The following is a 20,890-nucleotide window of genomic DNA, read 5'->3' on the forward strand; positions in this document are numbered from 1 at the left end:
GTGAGGAATAAAGAAATCATAAAACAGAAAAGCAGCAAGAAATCTAGTTCAAGTTGATCTAGATATTTCATAGTTAAAGACTGTCCCAGACATCACATCCACTACACTTGGGGTCTTGGCTCCTTTTGGTTTTTGTGTTTTTAAAGAATGCAATAAGAGGAAAAGCATGACATGAGAGCAGAACATCAGAACGATTACAGTGAGGTATATTTTGATGGATGCGCAAGCTTAGCCAGAAGTACCTTAGCAGTAAGACTGCACACGACGGACCAAAATTACCTATCAGTTATTAGAAGCACTGAAAGAACTGCTATAATTTAGGCTTCCTATGCATTTGGCATCTCTGCTTGACTCAACACAAGTCAGTACAGAACTCAAAAATCAGTCAGAAAATGACACCAACTAAGAAAATAAGTGTTGCTGCCAGTGACAACAAAGTCAAGCATGTGCCTGGAGATTCTAACCCAAAAGGGATTTTCAGTGAGGAACGCACACGAAAACAAACATGGATGCACAAATAAGATGTAAAGATAGGTATATACAAGTTGTATTAGGACTGCTGTAAACCACTGACATCTAGAGATAGGCAAGAAAAATGCAGAATAAACTGCAGCAATCTTCACGTGGATTATGAAATACCAGTTATGCATTACTGCATACTTAATTCACTTTAATTTCTTCCTTTAAATTTATTTTTGCGCTGCTTATGAATCACAAAGACTATAAAGCAGTTGATAAAGATTAACAAAGCAATGGCAGATATCCATATCATGCTCAGATTATATTTGACTGAAGTGTTTACATACCAGGTTACACTTTAGATTTCCCCTTCTCAAGTCTTTGATTCTGTATTATATTAAGTTTTAGGCACTGCTGTCCTAAGGCTAATTGGTGCCATCCAATCAGCCTAGTAGTTGGTATTTTATCAGTGCGTGAGGCAGTTCTCAATTTCATAAACTGGCATAAACTAGAATTAACAGCAACACCCTCCATAGGCCATCTCCATGCTGCTCCAATATAAGCACAGATCCCAGGAAAGATAGAATTAGATTGTGCAGCTTCTTACCTGCAGCTCCTTTGAGACTCTCTCTAAGTGGTTAGTTATCTTTTTTATTAGGTCACTATACATCTGTTCCGAATGCTGCTGGCATACACACTTATACACACAACTGCAGAAACAAATATAGGAACAAACAATGAACTTACAACAGTTTGCAATGAAGGGTAACAGACTTCAAAATATTTCGTTCAAGTCTCAATTCAGATGCTAACAAACTTAAGTGAATGATTGCTGAACTTCTAAATGCAGCCTAAACATTCTAAAGTCAGCCATGCCTTCATCACCCTTCAGCCCCACCTAACTACAGCTTAACTTACAATGAACTCTAACAGGGCACTTCTGAACAGACCAGCAGAAGTTCTGAAAATAAAGCCCTATGCATGTCGTTCTATCTTCTGTGACTTAAAACCTAAAAACAAAAAAACAACCAACTAACAACTACATTTCACAATAAACAAAGATGCACAAAGAGAAACACAACTTTTGCTCTCCATGGATTGGCTGTATTAATTCTGCTCTTCAGTGTCACTTTTGCTTTTTAAGAACATTTTACTGCTCTCATTTTGCAGTAACAGCACATCTGCAGTAGGTCTACGTACGTAAAACATTTACAATGGTTATAAGACAAATACACACACACACACAATTTTAAGCAGCAAGTAGCATTAAGGCAGTCATCTTCAGGGCATTATCAGCACCAAGTAACTTCTGCTTCACTACAGTGCTTACATTCTCTGAAGTCAGCCCCTGAAAGATAGCTGCCAAAAACTAAGAGGCACAGGAAGCCTTCATCCAGACCTTGGTCAGACCAAACGTCCTCCCCATGCCTCTTTCCTGCCCCTCTCTCCCTGACTACGTGGAGTACTGCAAGAACAAGTACTTCAGGCCAAAAACTGTTCCTTAGAACATGCACAGAAATTAATGAGATGTCCAGAACCCAGACAACAATTCTGGTACGTTTTTAATGATACCTACAGGCTAAAGAAAATCAACACATCCCTCCAAGGGAATAATCACATGTGATTCCTAACTGAGCAAGTGATTCCAGGAAAAAAAAAAAACTGAAAAGGTGGCACTGACACAGCTCAGGGCTACTTTAATTTTGTAATGCAAAGAAAAGGTAAAGCACCAACACTTGTGACTTCAGGGGCCAAGACAGTATGTACTTCAGTAACTGCCATTCTCAAATCCTTCTGGAAGAAGGTTTGACAAGCAGACTACCAGTAACAAATTTAATATTCCTTTGTCTTCTACAACTTCAAAAGCACCAAAAATACTTTGTTCACCCTTACGTAAAGCCACTGTTGTTGTTTTTTAAAGAAAAAAGGATATCCTACACCACTCCCTCTCTTATATTTTGAAAATAATGTGCGGTGTGGTATTGTTTAAAAAAAGTAGTCAAAAAACTTAATTCTTTCACATGAAGTCTACCAATAGCAGGTCCTTCTGTGGAACCATCAGGAGCAGAAGATATTTCGTTATGGTGCTGCAACAGCAAGCATATGAATTTAATTTAGATCAAAGAAACATTGGTAAGAAAAGACAAAATGACTCCTGTGATCTCTTACAAACCAGCCAGCACACCAACAGCAACAACTGCCTGATGTTTGTTTGCTGCATCACCAATGGGCATACAGCTGCTTCCTCAAGCTGACAGCTTCATTTATAACTTCATAACTAAACTGAATTTTAAAGCAGGTCTGCTTACTGCTACATGCACTATCACTGTACTTCTGCAACATATCCTGTAGTCAAACACCAGTTTTTAATAAGTACATGTAGGACATGTTTATACTTTATCTGAACATTTATATTTAGATGTTACTTCCCCATTTGCAGATCCTGTTTTCACTTCCCGAATGTAGGCTGACTCTGTGAATCATCCTTGCCCTTCTATTACCCCCAAAGAAGCCACTGACTTGTTAGTCTGTTAGCACAGCTCAGCACCACTCAAGTAGGACAGTTAGTGGGAGGAATGAAGTTTTGAGATTGTAAGGTGTCTTGAGGAACAGTGATCTACTTGCACTAGCCTTAAGAAACACTTGTAAGGATTGTCAAAAACACAGCTTGGTTGCCCACATTTTCCTCATCTCACTTTGTTACAACTCCGTTAACTTCATTCCTTTAAGAGGAAGCAACTATAAACAGGCAAGCTTTGGACTCAAAGATGAGAACAGTCACTGATCACACTTTGGTAGCTTATATCTAAACTGATCTACAGCAAGTATACACACCTCTGAAGTTATCGCCTAGCTTTCACTGCTGTGGAGTATTCACCTACAGTTACTGGCCACAGAAAATACTCTAGCTTGTGTATCTAATAAGACATTTCAAGTCTGCAATAAAGAAACCTCAATTCCTTTATTCAGCACAAAGATGATCAAAGCAGACAAGCCGATTTTCAGCTCAATCTCACTGGAAGAAAAAAAAAAAAAAAAAAGATATCTAGCTGCTTGAGACTTAAAAAAAAAAAAAACCAACCTTAATTTTCAAAGCAAAGAACTAGCATAGAGAAGCAGAGAGGATCTACACCCTAAGTCTGCTACTTACTTTCTGTGATATTCCATGGAAGCATCATCAATAAATTCAACAAAAAGGAACTTTCTTCCATCCTCAATCTATCTTGTCTAGATTGTAACTCAGGCAAAGGGACACCACAATAAATTAACTCTCCAGGCTGGAAAAGGCTGCGTCAGTGTAAATACATCCATAGGCAGCTTTAAAAGAAAACCCCAAAAGTAGCATGCCAGCTTTCCCAGCAATGCTATGTTACAGACTTGTTTCAATAACACTAAAAATACATGCTTCAGATATCTGTGTATCACTAAAATACTGCATTAAGTTTCACTCTGATGTCCAAGGGTTCGATTGAATTAACTTAAAACATATTACTCCTTTAATATATAATTTTAAAAAGAATCTTAACCAGGTATAGATCATGTCAATTACAGAGGACTGCCAGCAGATGATGACTTCACTATTCCTGATGGCTGTTTGCACATATGTAATTTCAAGCTTGGGAGGGGAGTTTCATTACCCACACTACAGTTGCAAAACCCATCCCAAGTCAAATTGACTACCATTATTATTTATACATGTGCTGATGTCTGAATCCTGACAAAAGCAGCTCCAGAAGCTTAAAGAGAAAAGAGGAATTTTACTGAAATTCTTAACTGGAGTTAAGATGGAAGACCGAAGGTCTGCCAATCTGGTATCTGGCTCTTCAATCCAGAGTTTCAAACTAGATGGACCAACAGCTAAGAACAAGTGAATAGGAGACACAGCTGAAACTTTCTGAAAAGAGCAGGCATTGACTGAAATGCCTGTGTTATTCCTCAGCGTGCAACACTGTGCTACTAGCTGTGCTGCAGGCAAGGACCAGCAAACAGCAGCAGCCCCCCAGTTTCTGCCCTATTTACCTATACCTGGATACTTGTCACCTACAGAACAAAAACGTCCTCTTTAGTCAATCTCCTAAGAAACTGACAGGTCTCAGAAGCATTTAGTATTTTTGTCTGGAGCACTAGCATGGCTTTGAAGCCAACCTTCCTGCTGTAACCAACCGGGCATTAGCTGTGTCTGCAGCACAATGCTGCTGAGTGACAAGATTGTTTTCTGAGCAAAGCAAGGCAAATCTCCAGGCCAGGCACAAGTCAGGTGCTCTCCAGACAGGAAAGCAGACATAAGAGACTGAACCATGTCAGCCTCTACCACACATGCAGCAGCAGGATGGCTGGTCAAAAAGGAATCAGACCCAATCTCATGTGAAGCACACAAGTGACACCTTATATGAAAGGACCTCAGCACCACAATTTACTCCTGCACTTCTACTCCACCAGGTCCTGCTAGCTATGACAAAAAAAAATCTTTTTGAAATACTAAGTCAGACACCTACCATGCCTTTCTCCTCTTCCCCTTTGAGGAAAGGGATGTTGAGACTTCGATACATTTCGTAATGCATTACACTAAGCAACTGTGGTGGAGATTACTCTTGCATCAACACTTCATGTATTTTCTCCCCTTCAGTATTTACTTCTGACAATATGGGATATGAAGTTATTTATCTGATATTTACCCATTCAAATGATTTAAACAATGTTCTACTTTATTGAACCTTCTCTTCCACATAAATACAAAATATGACACATGCATAGGCTGCAAGACAGAACAAACATTAACATACAAAAAGGAAGTCATGAAACACTTGAAAGATTTCCTTACCTGTATATTTGTTCATAGGAGATAGGGATGTAGTCACCAGGACTCTGAGTTAAAAGCTGATCTATGGCACTGTCCAACTTTGGCCAATATGTGCTCTTATAGTCTTCAATTGTTATAACATTCATTACTACAAGGAAAAGAGGAAAATTATATTTAGTGACTTTTAGTTAAACAATCAGGAGTAAATGAGTGAGGTGCAATTTCAAAACACACCTCTGAGCTTGCAGGGAAAAAAAAAGGAACAACTCAGTTCTGCTAAGATAACCTCATCTACAAATAAAGCCCATACTTCAATTTGCATCTTTTTATTTAAATTAAAAGAAAAAAATCTGCCAAATGGTGCCTGGATAGATTGCCTCTTCCAATGTCCTTCCCAGCAGCTGTTATGCACCCCAGACGAGGCCAGCAGCTCACCTGGCCTAAACCTTCATACCATACAGTTTCCTTTGTCTTCAGTCATAGTTAGGATGCTTTCCTAATATATATGCCTAATCTATATATTTCCTATGCACACAGAAGGAGAAAGCAGCAGCAGCGAGGCCTAGAAACACTATTCAGCTCAAGCACAAAATGCTTTCTACAAAAGCCCCATCAGATTTGCAAAAGAAACATTCATGGGTTCCACCTAACTTCCTAAAAGCTTTGATTCCCACACTTCAGTTCTGAAGACAGGCCAGGCACAACATTTGCATCTCTAAGAGCCCAAGGCCAACCCATCAAACAATCACTATTTTTTGTTCTTCTAATCCAGAAACCAGATTACTGTCAGGTTTCAGCAACTGTCCCAAGTCAGCAACAGCCTTTTTGAAGGCAGTATCCTGCTACTGCAAGCTCTGCGAGAACAACCTCAGGACCAGGAAGCAAAGGAACCACACTCACCTTACAAAAACTACAACCCTTCTAAAACCATCTGTAACCTTTTTTCCCCATCTTTTCAGGATGCTGTTCTTAACAGTTTATCCCTACAACAGGCATCCAACATTCCAAAGAATATGCATCCAACTGGCTCCATTTCCAACCTGCAGGGTAAGGGTGATTCTAGAAGACGAGCTTGATTTTCTTGAGGTTGGTCAAGTTTGTGGGAAGCGGTGGATTCTGTAACAACACACACATTTCATTTCTCTCCCTGCTCCACCCAAATCTGATTCAATGGACACTGATACTCTCCAGCAAATTACATTTCACAAGCAAAGCTAGAAAAGCAACTGCTGCTTTTCCATGCGCTGAGAAGTTCAAAAGAAAAACTGTGCAAGTCAAATGCAGCAGTGAAATCATGTAAGTGAAAAAGAACATGCATGAGCTTCATAGCATAACCTAAATATTTTGGTACCATCTATCAGAACCTAAATACAGCCTTCTCCAAACCATCTATCAGAAGGATGGCAAAAAAAAAAAAAAAAAAAAAAAAAAAAAAAACAGAATTATAAAAAGAAGAAGAAAATCCAAAAGTAGGCATGGATCACTCACCCAAGTGACAGGAAAAATGTAAGAATTTTCTGCATAGCCCAGGAAGGGGCTATGAAAGGTCATAAGTACAGAACAGTGAGAACAATATTAGTAACAATCAATGATCCTGTTGATTGTTATTTATGCAAGGCAACTTTACCTGAAAAGCACTCCAAAAGTTTACTACAGTAACACAGAAAAGCCACCCTTCTTTTAAAGCCACGGCTGAAAACGGAAGGTAAGAAGGCATAAAGGAACCCAACCTGCTGCCAGCTAGGCACACCATGGTCTGTCCATCGTCTGTCATTTACTGAGTCAATAAAAATTCAAGTGTGAAAGAAGCAAGACGTCTTAAGAAGCTTTGATTATTTCATCTCAGAAATGAAATACGTTAAGCCTTACCACCTAATTAGCAATGTGCACTACAACTCTAAAAACATTTTGTGCAAGCATAAGAACATCAGACAGACACCTGAGAGTGCTCAGCAGACCTGCAGCCATTGCTGTAGACCCATGTCTTTCTTTTTCTTCCTTCTCTCTTGTACTCACACAGCCTGACAAGAGACTTGCTGAGCACAGCACAACAGTCTGGAGAGGGAATACAGCAAGTGCATGGATCTGCATCATAGCAGCTTTCAATCCGTTTGTTTTTAATGACAGGTTTCTCTATCTGCACTAAGACTGGTGAGTAAATATAATGTTCAACTCCTTTTTCCCTCTCATCATACTATTTGTGTATGCAGCCACGTGCAAAGCACTGTACATTATGCAACAGGGCAGGCAGAGGTTTACTGGATATGCTGACACAGCCCCACGTGCCCATCCAAAATGGGACTGGGATTACATATATTCATATTCACCCTTGTTTGAAAAGGATGAAAAAAGAAGACTGTACACTCTCCCCACAACCAGGGTATGCCCCCAGTTACCAGTGTGGAAGAAGTTTCTCTTAAAGCAATAAAATTTCTTACTTCCTCCTTTATGAGGATGAGGAAACATTTTTCATAGCAGTATCGCTTTACAAATCATTAGCTAGGATTGAATCTAATCAACTGGAAATAGGTTTACTTGTAAGTCCACCACAGCATGGAAGATTTCCTTATGTTGCTCTAACTTGGATAAAAGCTATTAAAGGAGATAACACGTTACCACATCTCAGTTCTCAGCCTTATCCAAATCTAAAGGAAGGAGAATTTACTTGCACCCTCCAGATGGAAACTTCTAAATCTTTCTAACCTTCTTCCTCCATTTATCTACAAGATGAATAAGACCAAAAAGGGACCATTAGCCCACATTAGTCTGCAACTAAAAACATGAACAAAAGCAATAAGCTGCAATTAATTACATACTAAAACACAGGTGATAGATTTGTTTGTTTGTTTGCTTTAGAGGAAAAATACAAAGGAATAAACCAATATGAATGTCACCAGAGCTCTGATTTACCAGAGCACTGCAGGAAATAAGCTATTCATGTCACTGCAGGACAAGCTGTCCAAAAGGAAGTCTCAGCTTCTTGACAGAAGCAGAGAACAGCCCTTCTCTGTAGAACCCCTTCATGCTGCACAGAGCAGACAACTTTCTTGTCAAGCTCAGGACTGACAGGCAGTTTTGCACGTGTGCTCAGCCACTGCAAAAGCACAGCAGACAGGAGGGGAACGAGCACAGCTGCCTCCCTATTCACTGCCTGTTTTCCCGAGGAAACCTCTCTCCCTTTATTCATATGTGATAATTAAGTAGAGATGGAAGAGTCCTCTGTCAGCATGAGGATTGGAACGTGCAGGACCCCAGCTCAGCTGCTGTACTTTCTCTGTCCTCACTGTCTCATTGGATTTGTGCTGATCGTAAACACAATTACCAACAGTAGGTAAAGGTGCAGAAAAGTTGTATCAGATATAACACCTCACAGGTTTTTGTATTTTAAAGGACTCTTCATTTTCTTTTTAAAAATATCTGAATACCAGTAAGACACTTGGGATGTTGGATATTAATGCTGGAGAAACAAAATCTAGAACTCAAAAAAGCACACACTAAGCAAAATCACACAGAGCTGCCTTTCCTGCCCCTTACATACATGCTACAGACTAGCTAGGAAACAACCTTCCCATTTGTGTAAGATCCAAAGTTTGCAAGCATTTTCATTCTGAAATAGAAGGAAAAACTCCAGCTCTCAACTTCTGAATAGGGAATTGAAGGGCTCCATTTAGCGAGGCCGAGCACCGTTTCTCTGCAACCTTCCCAAGCATTTACAAGCCACCCCAAGGTACCTGGGGCCCTGACAGCTGGGCAGGCAACGAGCCAGCAAGCTTAGGGAGTCTGGGAGCCTCGGCTTCAAAGCAACCGGCCCTGGCAGTGCGCCGAGAGCCACCGAGCTGGGGCTGCAGGGAGCCTGAACTTCTGGCTTCTGAGAAGCTATGCAGGTGAGCTGGCACAGGGAAGAAGGAAAAAAAAAAAAGAAGTACACTTCCCATCAAAATTTCATCATGGCAATTACATGGCTATAGTTCGAGGAATTTATTCACCAAACCCAAGTTTTCTGAAAGCCAATAGGGAAAAGGGTGTACTTTGCCCAGAGATATGACTGCTAGAAATGAAAGTAGAATCAAAAAGAACAGCAGAAAGGCCTTTCCTTCCTTCAGCCTTAGCTCAGCAAAACGGCAGAAAAAGGTCTACATTTACCATTGCTGCTAAAACCATACTGCAAACGATGGTTTGAATCTAGCTCTCTGCTTCCCTTCCCAGGCCTCTACAGACACATGCAACCCTTTGGGGACGGGTCTGCACGCATTTCCTCTCCAGCAAGCCAACGGGTTTCGCACCATCCTGTACCACTCCCTGCTACTGGGCTCAGTTCCCCAAGTCACGAGCCCCAGGCCAGACCACGCAGCCCCGTAGTGCCGACCCCCGGCCCGTGACACAGCTCAGCAGCCGCGGCAGCGCTCGGAAAGGCGCTTCTCCCTCCCAGCCGAGCGCCGACCACGCTCCATGAAGCGCCTCGCGAAGGCTCCGAGCCCCCACCCCCGGCCAGCCCAGCTCCGAGCGAGGGAAGGAGGAAGGCAGCGGGCAGCCCCGCCAGCCGGGGCTCACTCACGGAACTTGGAGGTGGAGGCGTTGATGTTGATGGCGGCGGCGATGGCTCCCGGCCCCCCCTTGCCCGCAGCGCCCGCCGGGTCGCAGCTCCTCAGCACGCCGTTGGCCTCGGGCTCCACGGGCAGCAGCGGTCCGGCCGGGGGCCCCGCGGGGCCGCGCAGGAGACGGTCGCCGAGAGGAGCGGCGGTGGCGGGGCCCAGCAGGTGCCGCCCGTAGCCGCCGGCGCCCCAGTTGTTGTGGTTCTGGTCGTCCATCATGGCCTCGCCGCCGCCCTCCTCCTCCATGCTCTCCTCCTCCATGCCGCCGCCGCTGGCAGCGCGGGGTCAGCGCCCTCCACCCATGGCGGCCGCGCTCCGCCACCGCGGCTCGCTCCGGGCACGGCCCGCAGCCACCGGCACAGCCCGCGAGCCGTGGCGCGACACTTTGCGGCAGGCGGAAGGCGGAAGGAGGCAAGGGAGCCGTGCCGCGGGGCACGCTGGGAAGCGTAGTTCCGGAGATGCCGTGCGGTGATTGGAGCACGGAGCGGAAGTGGGCGGGGCTGCGCTCGCGTGGCGCGCGGCGTGTGGCCGGGCTGTGAGGGGCGAGTGGGTGGAATCGGGGCTCCGCTTCTCGGGCGGCAAAACGAGTAATGTCTCCTTTCCTTTAAGAGTGACTGCCCGATGCCTCGCTGTGCTGGCGTCCGCTGTTTGGTTTCTATAAATATTCAGTAAGTGTCAATGGATATCAACGAGTGACATTTTTTGCCATTTTTTTCCGCATGGAGGAATTCAGTGACACTCTTGCTTCAGATGCATTTCCATGTCTGACGCCGTTCTGTCAGACTGCCCCTCTGCTGCCATCTGTCACACGGAATGGTGGTCCAGGGCGGGGGTTGTCCTGCTCTGCACTGCGCTGCTGTGGCCTCACCTCGAGTACTCTGTGCACTTTGGGTGCCACAATACAAAAAGGACATAAAACTGCTCGAGAGCGTCCAAAGGAGCAAAGATGGTGAAGGGTCTGGAGGGCAAGAGGTGTGTGAGGAGCGCTGAGCTCCGTGGGTCTGTTGGCCCCGGAGCAGAGCAGGCTGAGGGCAGCCCACGGCTCCTCACAGGGAGCAGATGGGCAGCGCTGAGCTCTGCTCTGTGACAGCGACAGAGCCCGAAGGAACAGAGCTGTGTGAGGGGAGGGGTGGGTGGGGATTGGGGGAAAGGGTCTGCACCAGAGGGCGGTGGGCACAGAACAGCTGCCCAGGGCGGTGAGCACGGCCCATTCAGACACACAATTTGGGTTTAGCTGAGTGTTGCAATTTTCTGATAATCACAAAGAAACATAAATAAGGTTTGCATCTCTTGGCTTCCAGAAAGACACGTTTGTGCTTTCCATCTGCAGAGCAGCTCCCCTGTGCCTCCCACTCAGTGCTTCCAGTGACCCCAGAGCAGCTCTCAGATTATTTGCCAGCATTTGGGAACACCATGACCTGAGAAGAAATCAGGAACTTATCAGTAGGGATTTATCTATGCTTGATTCATGTCAGAAACTCTTACGTTAACATCTAAGAGAAGCAAAAAAGAAGTAAGAGAAACCCATCACTTTTTTTTTTTTCTTTTTAATCCTAGGATTTCATTTCTGTTTCATAGCCCCGTGTTGCACACATGTGTAGTTACCACCTCTGTTGTTTACTGACCAGGTGGGGTCATTCATTTTCTTTGCTTTAGAGGTACGTTTCCTTTCTAATCCCTTTCACGTTCCCTGCACGGTGGCTGCACCCACTGCACTTCCTTGTGGCAGGAGTCCAAAGCAGCTCAGGGAATGTTTGGCTGCAGCATTCTCTGTGCAGTCTCCTCCATTGCCTTGTGCAACAAGCTGTCTCATCTTACAAATCAAACAACGAGCCCTTTCTTGCCTCCCATAAGGCAGATGAGAAGCTGAAACAGTCATCTGTGGCTCGTGCTATTTAAACACATGACTGCATGCCGATAAAGGCGCTATTAAATATTTTATCATTAATGAAGCACTTGTTTCTGCATGCACTTCACAGACCCGTCCGCGTTGTTTCCTCTTTTCCTCGTCAGCATGTGGAAATCTGAATTATGTTTAAACACAGTCTTTGCAAAATAATATTTTGCAGTAGCACAGCTGTAATTATTTTCAGTATTAATTGGCACTGCCATGCAGGGTTCTGACAAGAGCTTCTTGAGTGTCCTCACATCTCCATAAAATCCCTGGAGTCTGAAGGCTTGCAATGAGCTCATCGGTACACTCTAATGCTTTAGCCCACAGAGTAACATGCAGATGGCAGACCAGCAGCAGCACATTAGTTTCAGTCTCCTGAATCATATTTAATTATCTAGACAAGTGTAATTGTTAAATCTTCATAACCTTTTTTTTATTTTTTGGCTGAGTGCTTTTATAATCAGGTCACAGCCGCAGGCTGTATTGCAGTTTAAAAACGAAGATCAAGGTTTCCTAACATTATCCACAGAAAGTGTGATTCATTAAAAAAATTAGTATTTCCTACACAGAATTGTGTAGAAATAAGGCTACAGGGGAGCTTCTCCATCAAGGCTTTCAGAAGCAGTCTGTGATGCTTACTTCTGTTGGCTGTTTAACTTTTGTGTAATTTCCGTTTTATATGAATAGCCACATCACTCAGGTATGGGTATTTTCTTCTTCCTCTTATACCTGTGTTTCTAAACACCACTGGGATGAGTAGGAATCTCTGAGCAGTTGTTGCTGCACTCCATGTGAGAGCTGGGTGCATGGAAGCAGCAGATAAGTGGTATTGTTGGTGAACAATATGCAGGTTGTTTTATTTCTTGCTAACCATGATGACATAGATAGAATTCTTATTTTAAAACAGACTGGCTTTTCCTTATTCACAAGCACTCAGCCCACTAGGGTCAATAAGAAAGCTTTCAGTGAGTTAAATGGAATTTCAGTCAAGTCCTAACGCAGCACATAAAGTGTCCCCCAGATTTATGGCTCTGGTTACAATCACCATATGAAAAGAGAAAATACTTCTGAGAAGTAAATGTGTCCGTTACTGCAATACTGACTGTAGTGAGAGCACATTTCTTTGGCTGTATACACTCTGCAGATGTGATCTGTCTCATTATATTGCTATCTTAGTTGGCCACTGGCAAGAAAATGAAATAGCTTATGTGATAAGTCCTTGGGAACTAAAGGCTACAGACACGTTTTATCAGCAGCATTGATTTCTGAGAGTTCAGAAGGAAGCACAGCACAAACTGAAGTTAGCTGCATGAAGAGAAATCATCCTTGCCATCTTCCACAGGCAGAAGAACGCAAAGGAACCTTATGTGTATTTGGCACACAAGGAAACTGCTGCTGTGTGTTCTTATGCACTGTGCCATCCACAGATGCAGCCAGAGAGCAGCATAGTGTGAGCTGCTGGGCAAAGCCAGACACAGTCATGATGCGCCAGACAGACAAGTTCCTTCTGCACAGAGCCAAGTGGAAATACAGAGAGGAACACATTCACACCTCGCATTATTAATGGAAGGTGCCCACTGAACAGAAATTAAAATGAAATTTCAGATTGTCGGGGACAAACAGGGAAAGATGCACGACTTCATCTGGCTTCATCTCTGTGTTGTGACAGGTCAAGAAAATATCACCAGGAAACTCTGTCAAAGCCATAGGAGTCACAGTGTTCCGCTCACTGTTACCCTGGGTGCATATACAAAACCTCAGGATGATGTGCACAAGGGTGAATTAGAGTTTTGCATTAGACTTATGTGCAGACCTGCCTCTGTCCTTTAGCAAGTAAGGCTGTGCTCCTCTTTTCCAACCGTGCAATGAGAATAGGCCCAGAGTTGCACAAAGCTCTTTGTAAAGTAGATGTGCTTTCCATCCAGCTCCCTTTTCTCTGCCCACCCACCAGCGTCAGCAACTCTTCAGGAGTTCAGTGACCACAGCACTATAACCACAGAGATTTTTTCCAGCTTCTCCACTAGTGGTCACCTTCCCTGCATGATCTGTGCTTGACGGCATGACTAAGGGTCTCCCAGCCCTTCTTCCTAGGAGCCCCATCGCGCCTTAAGGTTTGTGCTTTAGCCCTTCTGCACAGCCTTTAGCTGTGCTGTGTGTGACATTACCTCTCACTGCCAGCTCCTTGCAACTTACTTGCTCTCTTCCTCAAAACCTCTTACAATTATTTCTCAATCTGCATCACTCAGATCCTGGATGTGAGTGTGACTCCAGAATTGTCCTGGAACACAGGCAGAATAGAGACTGAAGGAAGATAGAAGGATGGATGGCAAAGGTATCCTGTATTTTATGGCACATATTACAGCACTGATACAAGGCATGAATCTTTTGGCATAATCACACTGAAAGCATTTTTGTGGCACGTGATATGAGCTAGTCCTTCTAACTATGGGCATGGCCAGACTATTCCATAAAGCAATACCAAAATAACATTTATTCATTTGGTTATTTTGTGAGGCTCTGGTCAGTCAATGCCATGTGTCTGGACCATGCTACAAGCAATAGAAAGGACACTCTTCAGCCCTATACAAAACCAAGTGAGCACATCTTGTGCACAGTGACAAACCCAGATGTGAGCTACATAATGGACATAGTGTACAGATAATGTGGAAGCAATTCCTGCCACCAGGGAAGGCTTCAAGCACGTCAAAGGTCCTGACGCAGCCCAGGACACAAGGAGGGAACTGGGCATGGCTATTGGCTGACAGCTTAAGGGCAGGGAGTTGTACCTTTGCTAATGCCCTGCTCAGAGCCGCAGCTTGCCCCGTGTGTGTAATTAGACAGAAAATAAGGCTTTGGCAGGATGTGAAGTATCCATTGCAGCTAATAAATAGCATGCTGGCAGTTCAGGCTTGTTCAGATGTTTCATGATGGCACCGAATTAAAACCCCTCAGCAAGGGGCTCTGGGCCATTCCACTGGGAGCTCCTAGGACAGCACCATGCATCGTGTCCCAGGAATGGGCTTAGGCTGCAACACAGCGTGGTGCAACACAGCAAAAGGCTGCAGGTCAGTTCACTGAGGTATTAATGTCAGCACGCTCCCCAGGGGCTGGTGGGTCTGTGCAGGTCATTACCCACGCACACTTACAGGCTATCATTTGGCAATAAACACAACAGTCCTGGTTTTATTAATGCAAGAAGGAAGAAACAAAGCAGCATGTGCATTTTCTGCTGTTTCATTTTCCCATTTGACTTGCTCCATTATCTCCCTGTAATCTTCTGCCATCCTACGTCTCCCGGTGTGTGTGCAGCCCATTGTGAGCTCTCTGAAAGCACAGCATTTAGCACACAAGTGCTGCTGGACTGCAAGCAAAGGGAAACTCAAGCCTCCTCACAGCAGATTTGTTCGTTGTGTCATTAAGCAGTTCATTTCTTTCTCACAAGATATTCACAGAATAGGCAGGAGTCTCTGAAAATTGCTGTTCCAGCAGAATAGACATCAATAACAGAATGCAGCAGGTAATATTTTCTGAGAATCTAACAATGGTTGTTTGTTTTGATTTGGTTGTGTTCCTTTAAATCTTTGATCCAGCTTATTTTGCACTCTATAGAGTGAAAACTCCTTCCTCGTGGGCTGTCCCAGGTGTGTGCTGCTACCAAGGACCACCAGTGTCACAACATGCTCTGGTTTGACTTTTTTTCCCCAAAATAATAATTACAAACCAAACAAACAGCAGTATAAGGTGTGATGGGCAGCTCGTCTGGTGAAGCGGACTGTCACTCGCCTAGAGGTGGAGCCAGATATCTACAGGGCTCATACACAGAGGATGTTACACAGAAGTGACGTTTTCTGAGCAATAAAGCAGGAAAAGTGAAAGCATCTCAGTCAGATATTTGCTTGAATAATTGCTGTATGATACCTGTGCAAGAGATACAGGAAAATTTTTTGGGAAGAAGACTGGGGCTGGAGTTGGGGAGGAAGAATCCTTGCACAAACAAAACCAAGTATGAAGAGGAAGAGGAATACCAGCTCCTTTACAGACTAATGCCCTCCATACAGTACTCTCTTAATTAGTCCTGCAAAATGTTTTTGAGCTTTAGGCAACACTTCTGCTGTTTCAAAAACAGGTGTTCAGGACTTTTTGATCAGGTAGTAGGAAAGCTGTCTGCATCACATCTTTCACTTACTTTCACATCTAAGACTTTCTGAAAAACAATCTGGGCACCTCATATCCAGCTGGCAGAGCACCAGGATGCTGCAGCAGCAGGACTGGCACCTATCTCTATTTCATGTTAGATAGTGGTTATTAACTACTCTGTTCCTGGTATTTTCTCTGGAAACAGTAAAACAATATCCACGGTTCCCCCTGCTGGATAATAATGCACTCACTGCGTTTTAAACTGGGTCGCTTTCTGTAACTGTAAGACAGGAAATGCAGGTCCATTTAAAAATTTTCTTTCAATAAGATGGTGGCCTGGGGAAGGTTCTTGTGGCAGTCTATGGTTATCATAGTGATTGCCTGGTTTCTTGACTGCTTTTGATTCAGTACTAAAAGGAGGCTCTCCCCACATTCTGTGGGATCTGCTGCCACTTCCCACTTTCCATTCTGAATTGGTTAATAAATGTAAAAAGTTAGCAGTTGCTCTGATTGCTTCCAAAATCTCAAACTGAGAATTAGTATAGGGTGAAAGGGATAATATGAAGGCAGGAGGTTTTACAGACAAACTTAGAAATAAGAAACGTGAGAGATTGCAGTGCTGTTAGCCAAGGAACAAAGGCATCAGCCCCTCATCCTCATGATTACTATAATTACCAGAGCAGCAAGTGGTCCTATCTTAATCAGACTTCACAGTCAGTGCTCCAGCTTCATCCTCCCAAATCAGTCCAGGGCTTTGGCATCATTCACCACTGAAAATCTTGTCCTGCCTGTTTGTTTTTTTTTTTCTTCCTACTTCTTCACTTATTTCTCCTCCTCAGCTCTGTTCTGTTTGTGTCTTGGGTTTCACTTTCTCTTTTTCAGAAGGGAAATTACCAATGCAGAACCCAGGTTCTGTCTTAATCCCAGGCTTAACTTTCTCTTCACCTGCCTTCCTTCTGGCAGTACAATCTCAATGCAGCATCCTATACACTCAACTTCAAAGAGACCTTTCAATTTCTCTCCCAGCTTACCAACTTGCCTCTATAACTTGCCTGTTTTTCAGGTACAGACCAGCAGCTCCTCCTAGGTACTGTCCTGCTTAGACTCCACATCCCACATCCTGGCATTCTTGGGGATGGAGGAACAGCTTGACACAGCCCCTCTCAACCACCTGAAGATGCAGCTCTCCTTGGCAGATTCTTTCCCCTTTCCTCATTGCACTGACATCTTTTCTTCACATTCTCTCTACAAATGCACTCATGTTCCCATCTTATTCATCAAGCTGACCATGTTATTAAACCATGTCAACTCCGCTTGACTTTCTTTCTGGATCCCCTTCTCCAGCACATCAAACAGATGTTTCACTGTCAAGGTCAGAGGATCTAATTCTTCTCTTTCATTTAGTATCAAGGAAGCAACTCTGTCCTTCATTCCGCTCATGATAAAAGCCCTTTTCTTCCTCTTAAAACATTCAAGCATGCACCTCTCTGCTTTCTCCCAAGCAGCTATATCTGCAAATCTACCCTAGTTACCCTCAAAATTCTCCTTTCAGTTTATGTCAATAAAATCCCTAAGTGCTGGGCCGTGAGTGTGCTGGCACCATGTGACATACAGTGCTTAATGATTCTTTGCCTTCCTGTCTGCCTAGCTCCTATTTGATAGCGAGAGCTCAGGATGTGGAGGACAGACATTGTCTTTCTCTTTCACTACCCCTACCACCATGGGGTCTTGATCCATGGCTGTGTTACAGCACTGAGGGAATAAATTGATCCATGGTCTTATTTAATCAAAACTGTGCTTCACAATACATCTTAATGGAAAACATGCTTGGCCAAATAAACCAGCAAAAACTTTACTGAAGACTAATTCTGATTTCACGTCAGAATGAACATGAAGTTCTGATGGCACATAAAGAGAACAGTGACAAAAACATGGAAAAGCCTTCCTGGTATATACGATATGTAAAATATTTTTAACTCTGACCTTTACCTCTGGTAAGTATTTGTCTCTAACCTCTGATGCACTTTTTCAGGCCTTTATACTATTCCTTAAACACCAGCACCTTGAACTCAAACCAATATTAAAAGGCTATACTCTCTCCTATTAATGCATTAAAATAAAAAGTGGTTTTGTATTAGACAACAACTTCTAAGTCATATTTCTTTTCCAGGGCAACGTTTGCTGGTAGAACAATAGTGACAGCAGAGCTACCATAGCACTCCTGATGCTTTACATGGCAACTCTTCAGGTTTTACATATGCCCAGGTCTAGAACAAGGGGCCTCGCTTTTAAACAGCTTAATTCATTGCTGCTATTTCTTTGATATATACCAGGTAAAGACTCAGGATCAAAGTCAAAAGGAAGATACTACTGGACAACAAAGTGAATTGAAAGCAATGCAGGAGCAAACATAAACAAAATAAACTTTATTTACAGTGAATAATAGGGCATAGGAAAAGAACAAACAAATATTTTCCTATGTGTATTCATTACTGTGGCTCCAGGCATGTGAAAATGTTACTACAGAACTTGCTGCTACAGCACATAATTAAGAAAAGTGCAAGGATTGCTTTCTATTGCAGCAAGAAATGTCAGCTGAACCTCACTGTCTTTCATACAGCTTTCATCCACACTTCTCTGCTGAGGTGTTATGAGAATGAGCATACTGTAAGTGAGCTTTTATGTGCTGCTTTACTAAAGAAGTTAACTTCTATGCAAAAACAAATAAATAAATCTCTATGGAGGAACTGGCTGGATTATACAAATACAATTCTGTAGTCAGTAGGCTGTAACTTAAAAGGAAAAAAGGCAGCAAGAAGCCTCTCAAGTTGGGCGGCATCACAGGCAGGAAATGACTCTGAGCTCCCCTTAAAGATTTCTTTTTTAAGTGAAAGTGGTGAAGAAAAGCCCATGAGGCAAAAATAAGGGGAATTAGGTCAGCTTCTGGGCTCATCCTTCAGTATAAATGCAGCACATCTCCAGCTCATACAGTTCCAACTCATTTGAAGTGATTGTTTTTAAGTCCATCTCCCATCCCCACATTATTTTTTTCCCTACCAGGGCAGAAAGAGCCCCTCGTTGTTTACCCTCTGTGTCACAGCTTTGCAGCAGCTACCCCCTCTGAGCCACTGAGCTCAGATTGCTGCATCTGCTTTCAATGCACACACTGGGACCATGTTTTCTCTGCTGCATTCACCTGTCAAATGTTGTTTAAGAGAACAGGCTTCAGACAATGCTAAGAAATGCTGCATCTAATCCACAGGGCTGTTCTGTGCTTATAATTCAGTGTGTTCATGAGCAGTCATGAAAAGAATATGGAACACATTGCAACAAACCAATGCTGCTAATCTGTATTTATGAGTTGGATATCGGAAAGTACTGGCTGATAAGATTTTAATTTCAAATAAACTGTTCCCGTGGACCCAAACGTACCAGATTTCTGCCAAGAAAAAAAAAAAAAAAAAAAAAAAGGTTGAAACCTCTGTGCTCTTTTTCCAAACGCTGAGTACTGTAACCTCCCTGGGAAACTTACCTCGAAGGTGTGCCCAGAGCCGTCCCAGTCCCTGTGCAGTGTGAATCCCCTCCACATTGGCAGTGAGGCTCAGGAACAACCTCTGTCCCTTCCCACCTCAGTGTTGGTGCTCTGCTCTCACCGGGAACAAAACCTGGTGTGTGAGTCAAAAGAGAAGCATTTGGGACAAGTGCCTGCTCTGAGCAAGCAGGAGCAGGGTTGTGCCACAGCTCATGCAGCATGGAGGTAGCACCCTTCCTTTTATAACAGCTCTTGACAAGATCCCAGGGCACCTGGGCTGCTATGCACAATCTGTCTGGCTTTTTCCACTGCCCAGATGAAAATTAGCCTGCTGGAAGCAGAATGGCAGTGCTGGAAGGGACCACCCCATCTTATCTTGTTATCTTCTCTGTCTGGAAACCCAGGACCAGGGCCCCGCTGAGCCAGGCTCTCAAGAAAGCAGTGATCTAGCAACAAACTCTGCTCTGGCCCATGTCCTGAGCAGCTGCTGGGCAGGACAAAAAGAACAATCCAGGTGACTGGAGGGCTCTCATGTTATTTATCTATTTCCACACCCTCACCGTACTGAAGCAGCAGATTCTTTGTTCCTTTATGAACGTGTGCACTGAGATTCAAGTCAATGGCAACTGCATATGGTGATTTGTGTCCCTTTATGTCATATCTGCATCTTCATCTTTAAAAAGTAGAAAGAGCAGCCAGTCTGAACTGGAATTCAACCAGCTTCATGTTGAAAAGGGGAGAATTCCCTTGAAGAGGTGCGTATTCAGCCTCAGCTTTGTTCAGCAAAACCTCCTGAATAGCAGGAATCACATTTGAAAGGTGTGTTCCTTTGAGCAGCTCCTGAATAGGAAAAAACTATTGGAGACTGCTGAACGTTTTTACAAAGGAAGAATATGCTCTTCTCCACTTACTGATCACATACTCAAAGAGCACAGAATTCACCTCCTGCAGGTGCCAGGCTCCGAGAACAAAACGGCATGTAAAAAGAAAAAATGGATATTCTGGTAACTATGGAGAGTCTAAAAAATTGTTTTTTTTCTAGGTCACTGAAAGCAGGCAACACACAGGAAATGTTTTCTGTTTCATTCCTCTCCCTCCCCTCCCCACTCCCCCCAGAGCATGAATCGTTTTATGCTGTGATTCATTGAAAGCTTCTCCTTCCTTGTTGAATACAGAAAGAGAACGTAATTGCTTTTTCCATATACCGATGATGATGAGAGAAACCAAGATACATTTTTTACATAAATGTAAAAGCATTTTTACAAAAAAGGCACTATGCCATTCATTGAAATTACTCCTGCGTGAAGTAGGGGAGTTTGTAGTGTAAGTGACATCTTCTCAGAGCACATACTGAAAGGAAGGCAGATAAACAGAAATTGTCTCCTTGTACTTCTGCACATCATGGCAAGCACAGCTTTGCGGTTTAACAAAATCTGCCTTCTGTTTTCTCATACGAGCTGCAGTTCTGTTGAAAT

General features: G+C 43.5%; 1 protein-coding gene across 1 annotated transcript in view; it reads right to left on the bottom strand.

Annotated features, from left to right (window-relative positions):
• The window catches only part of CACUL1 (CDK2 associated cullin domain 1), a 38,582-nt gene extending 28,437 nt beyond the window's left edge, over positions 1 to 10,145 (bottom strand). The window contains exons 1-3 of the mRNA XM_042863754.1: positions 9,816 to 10,145; positions 5,282 to 5,408; positions 1,067 to 1,169 (exon numbers count right to left, since the gene is read on the bottom strand). Of these exons, the coding sequence (XP_042719688.1) occupies positions 1,067 to 1,169; positions 5,282 to 5,408; positions 9,816 to 10,113 (528 nt within the window). The 5' untranslated portion in view covers positions 10,114 to 10,145. The remainder of the gene's footprint in view (positions 1 to 1,066; positions 1,170 to 5,281; positions 5,409 to 9,815) is intronic.
• Between the last annotated feature and the right edge of the window lie 10,745 nt (positions 10,146 to 20,890).

Source organism: Lagopus leucura, unplaced genomic scaffold (genome assembly GCF_019238085.1).
Source record: "Lagopus leucura isolate 7727_CA_CO unplaced genomic scaffold, USGS_WTPT01 Super-Scaffold_741, whole genome shotgun sequence".
Taxonomy (NCBI): domain Eukaryota; kingdom Metazoa; phylum Chordata; class Aves; order Galliformes; family Phasianidae; genus Lagopus; species Lagopus leucura.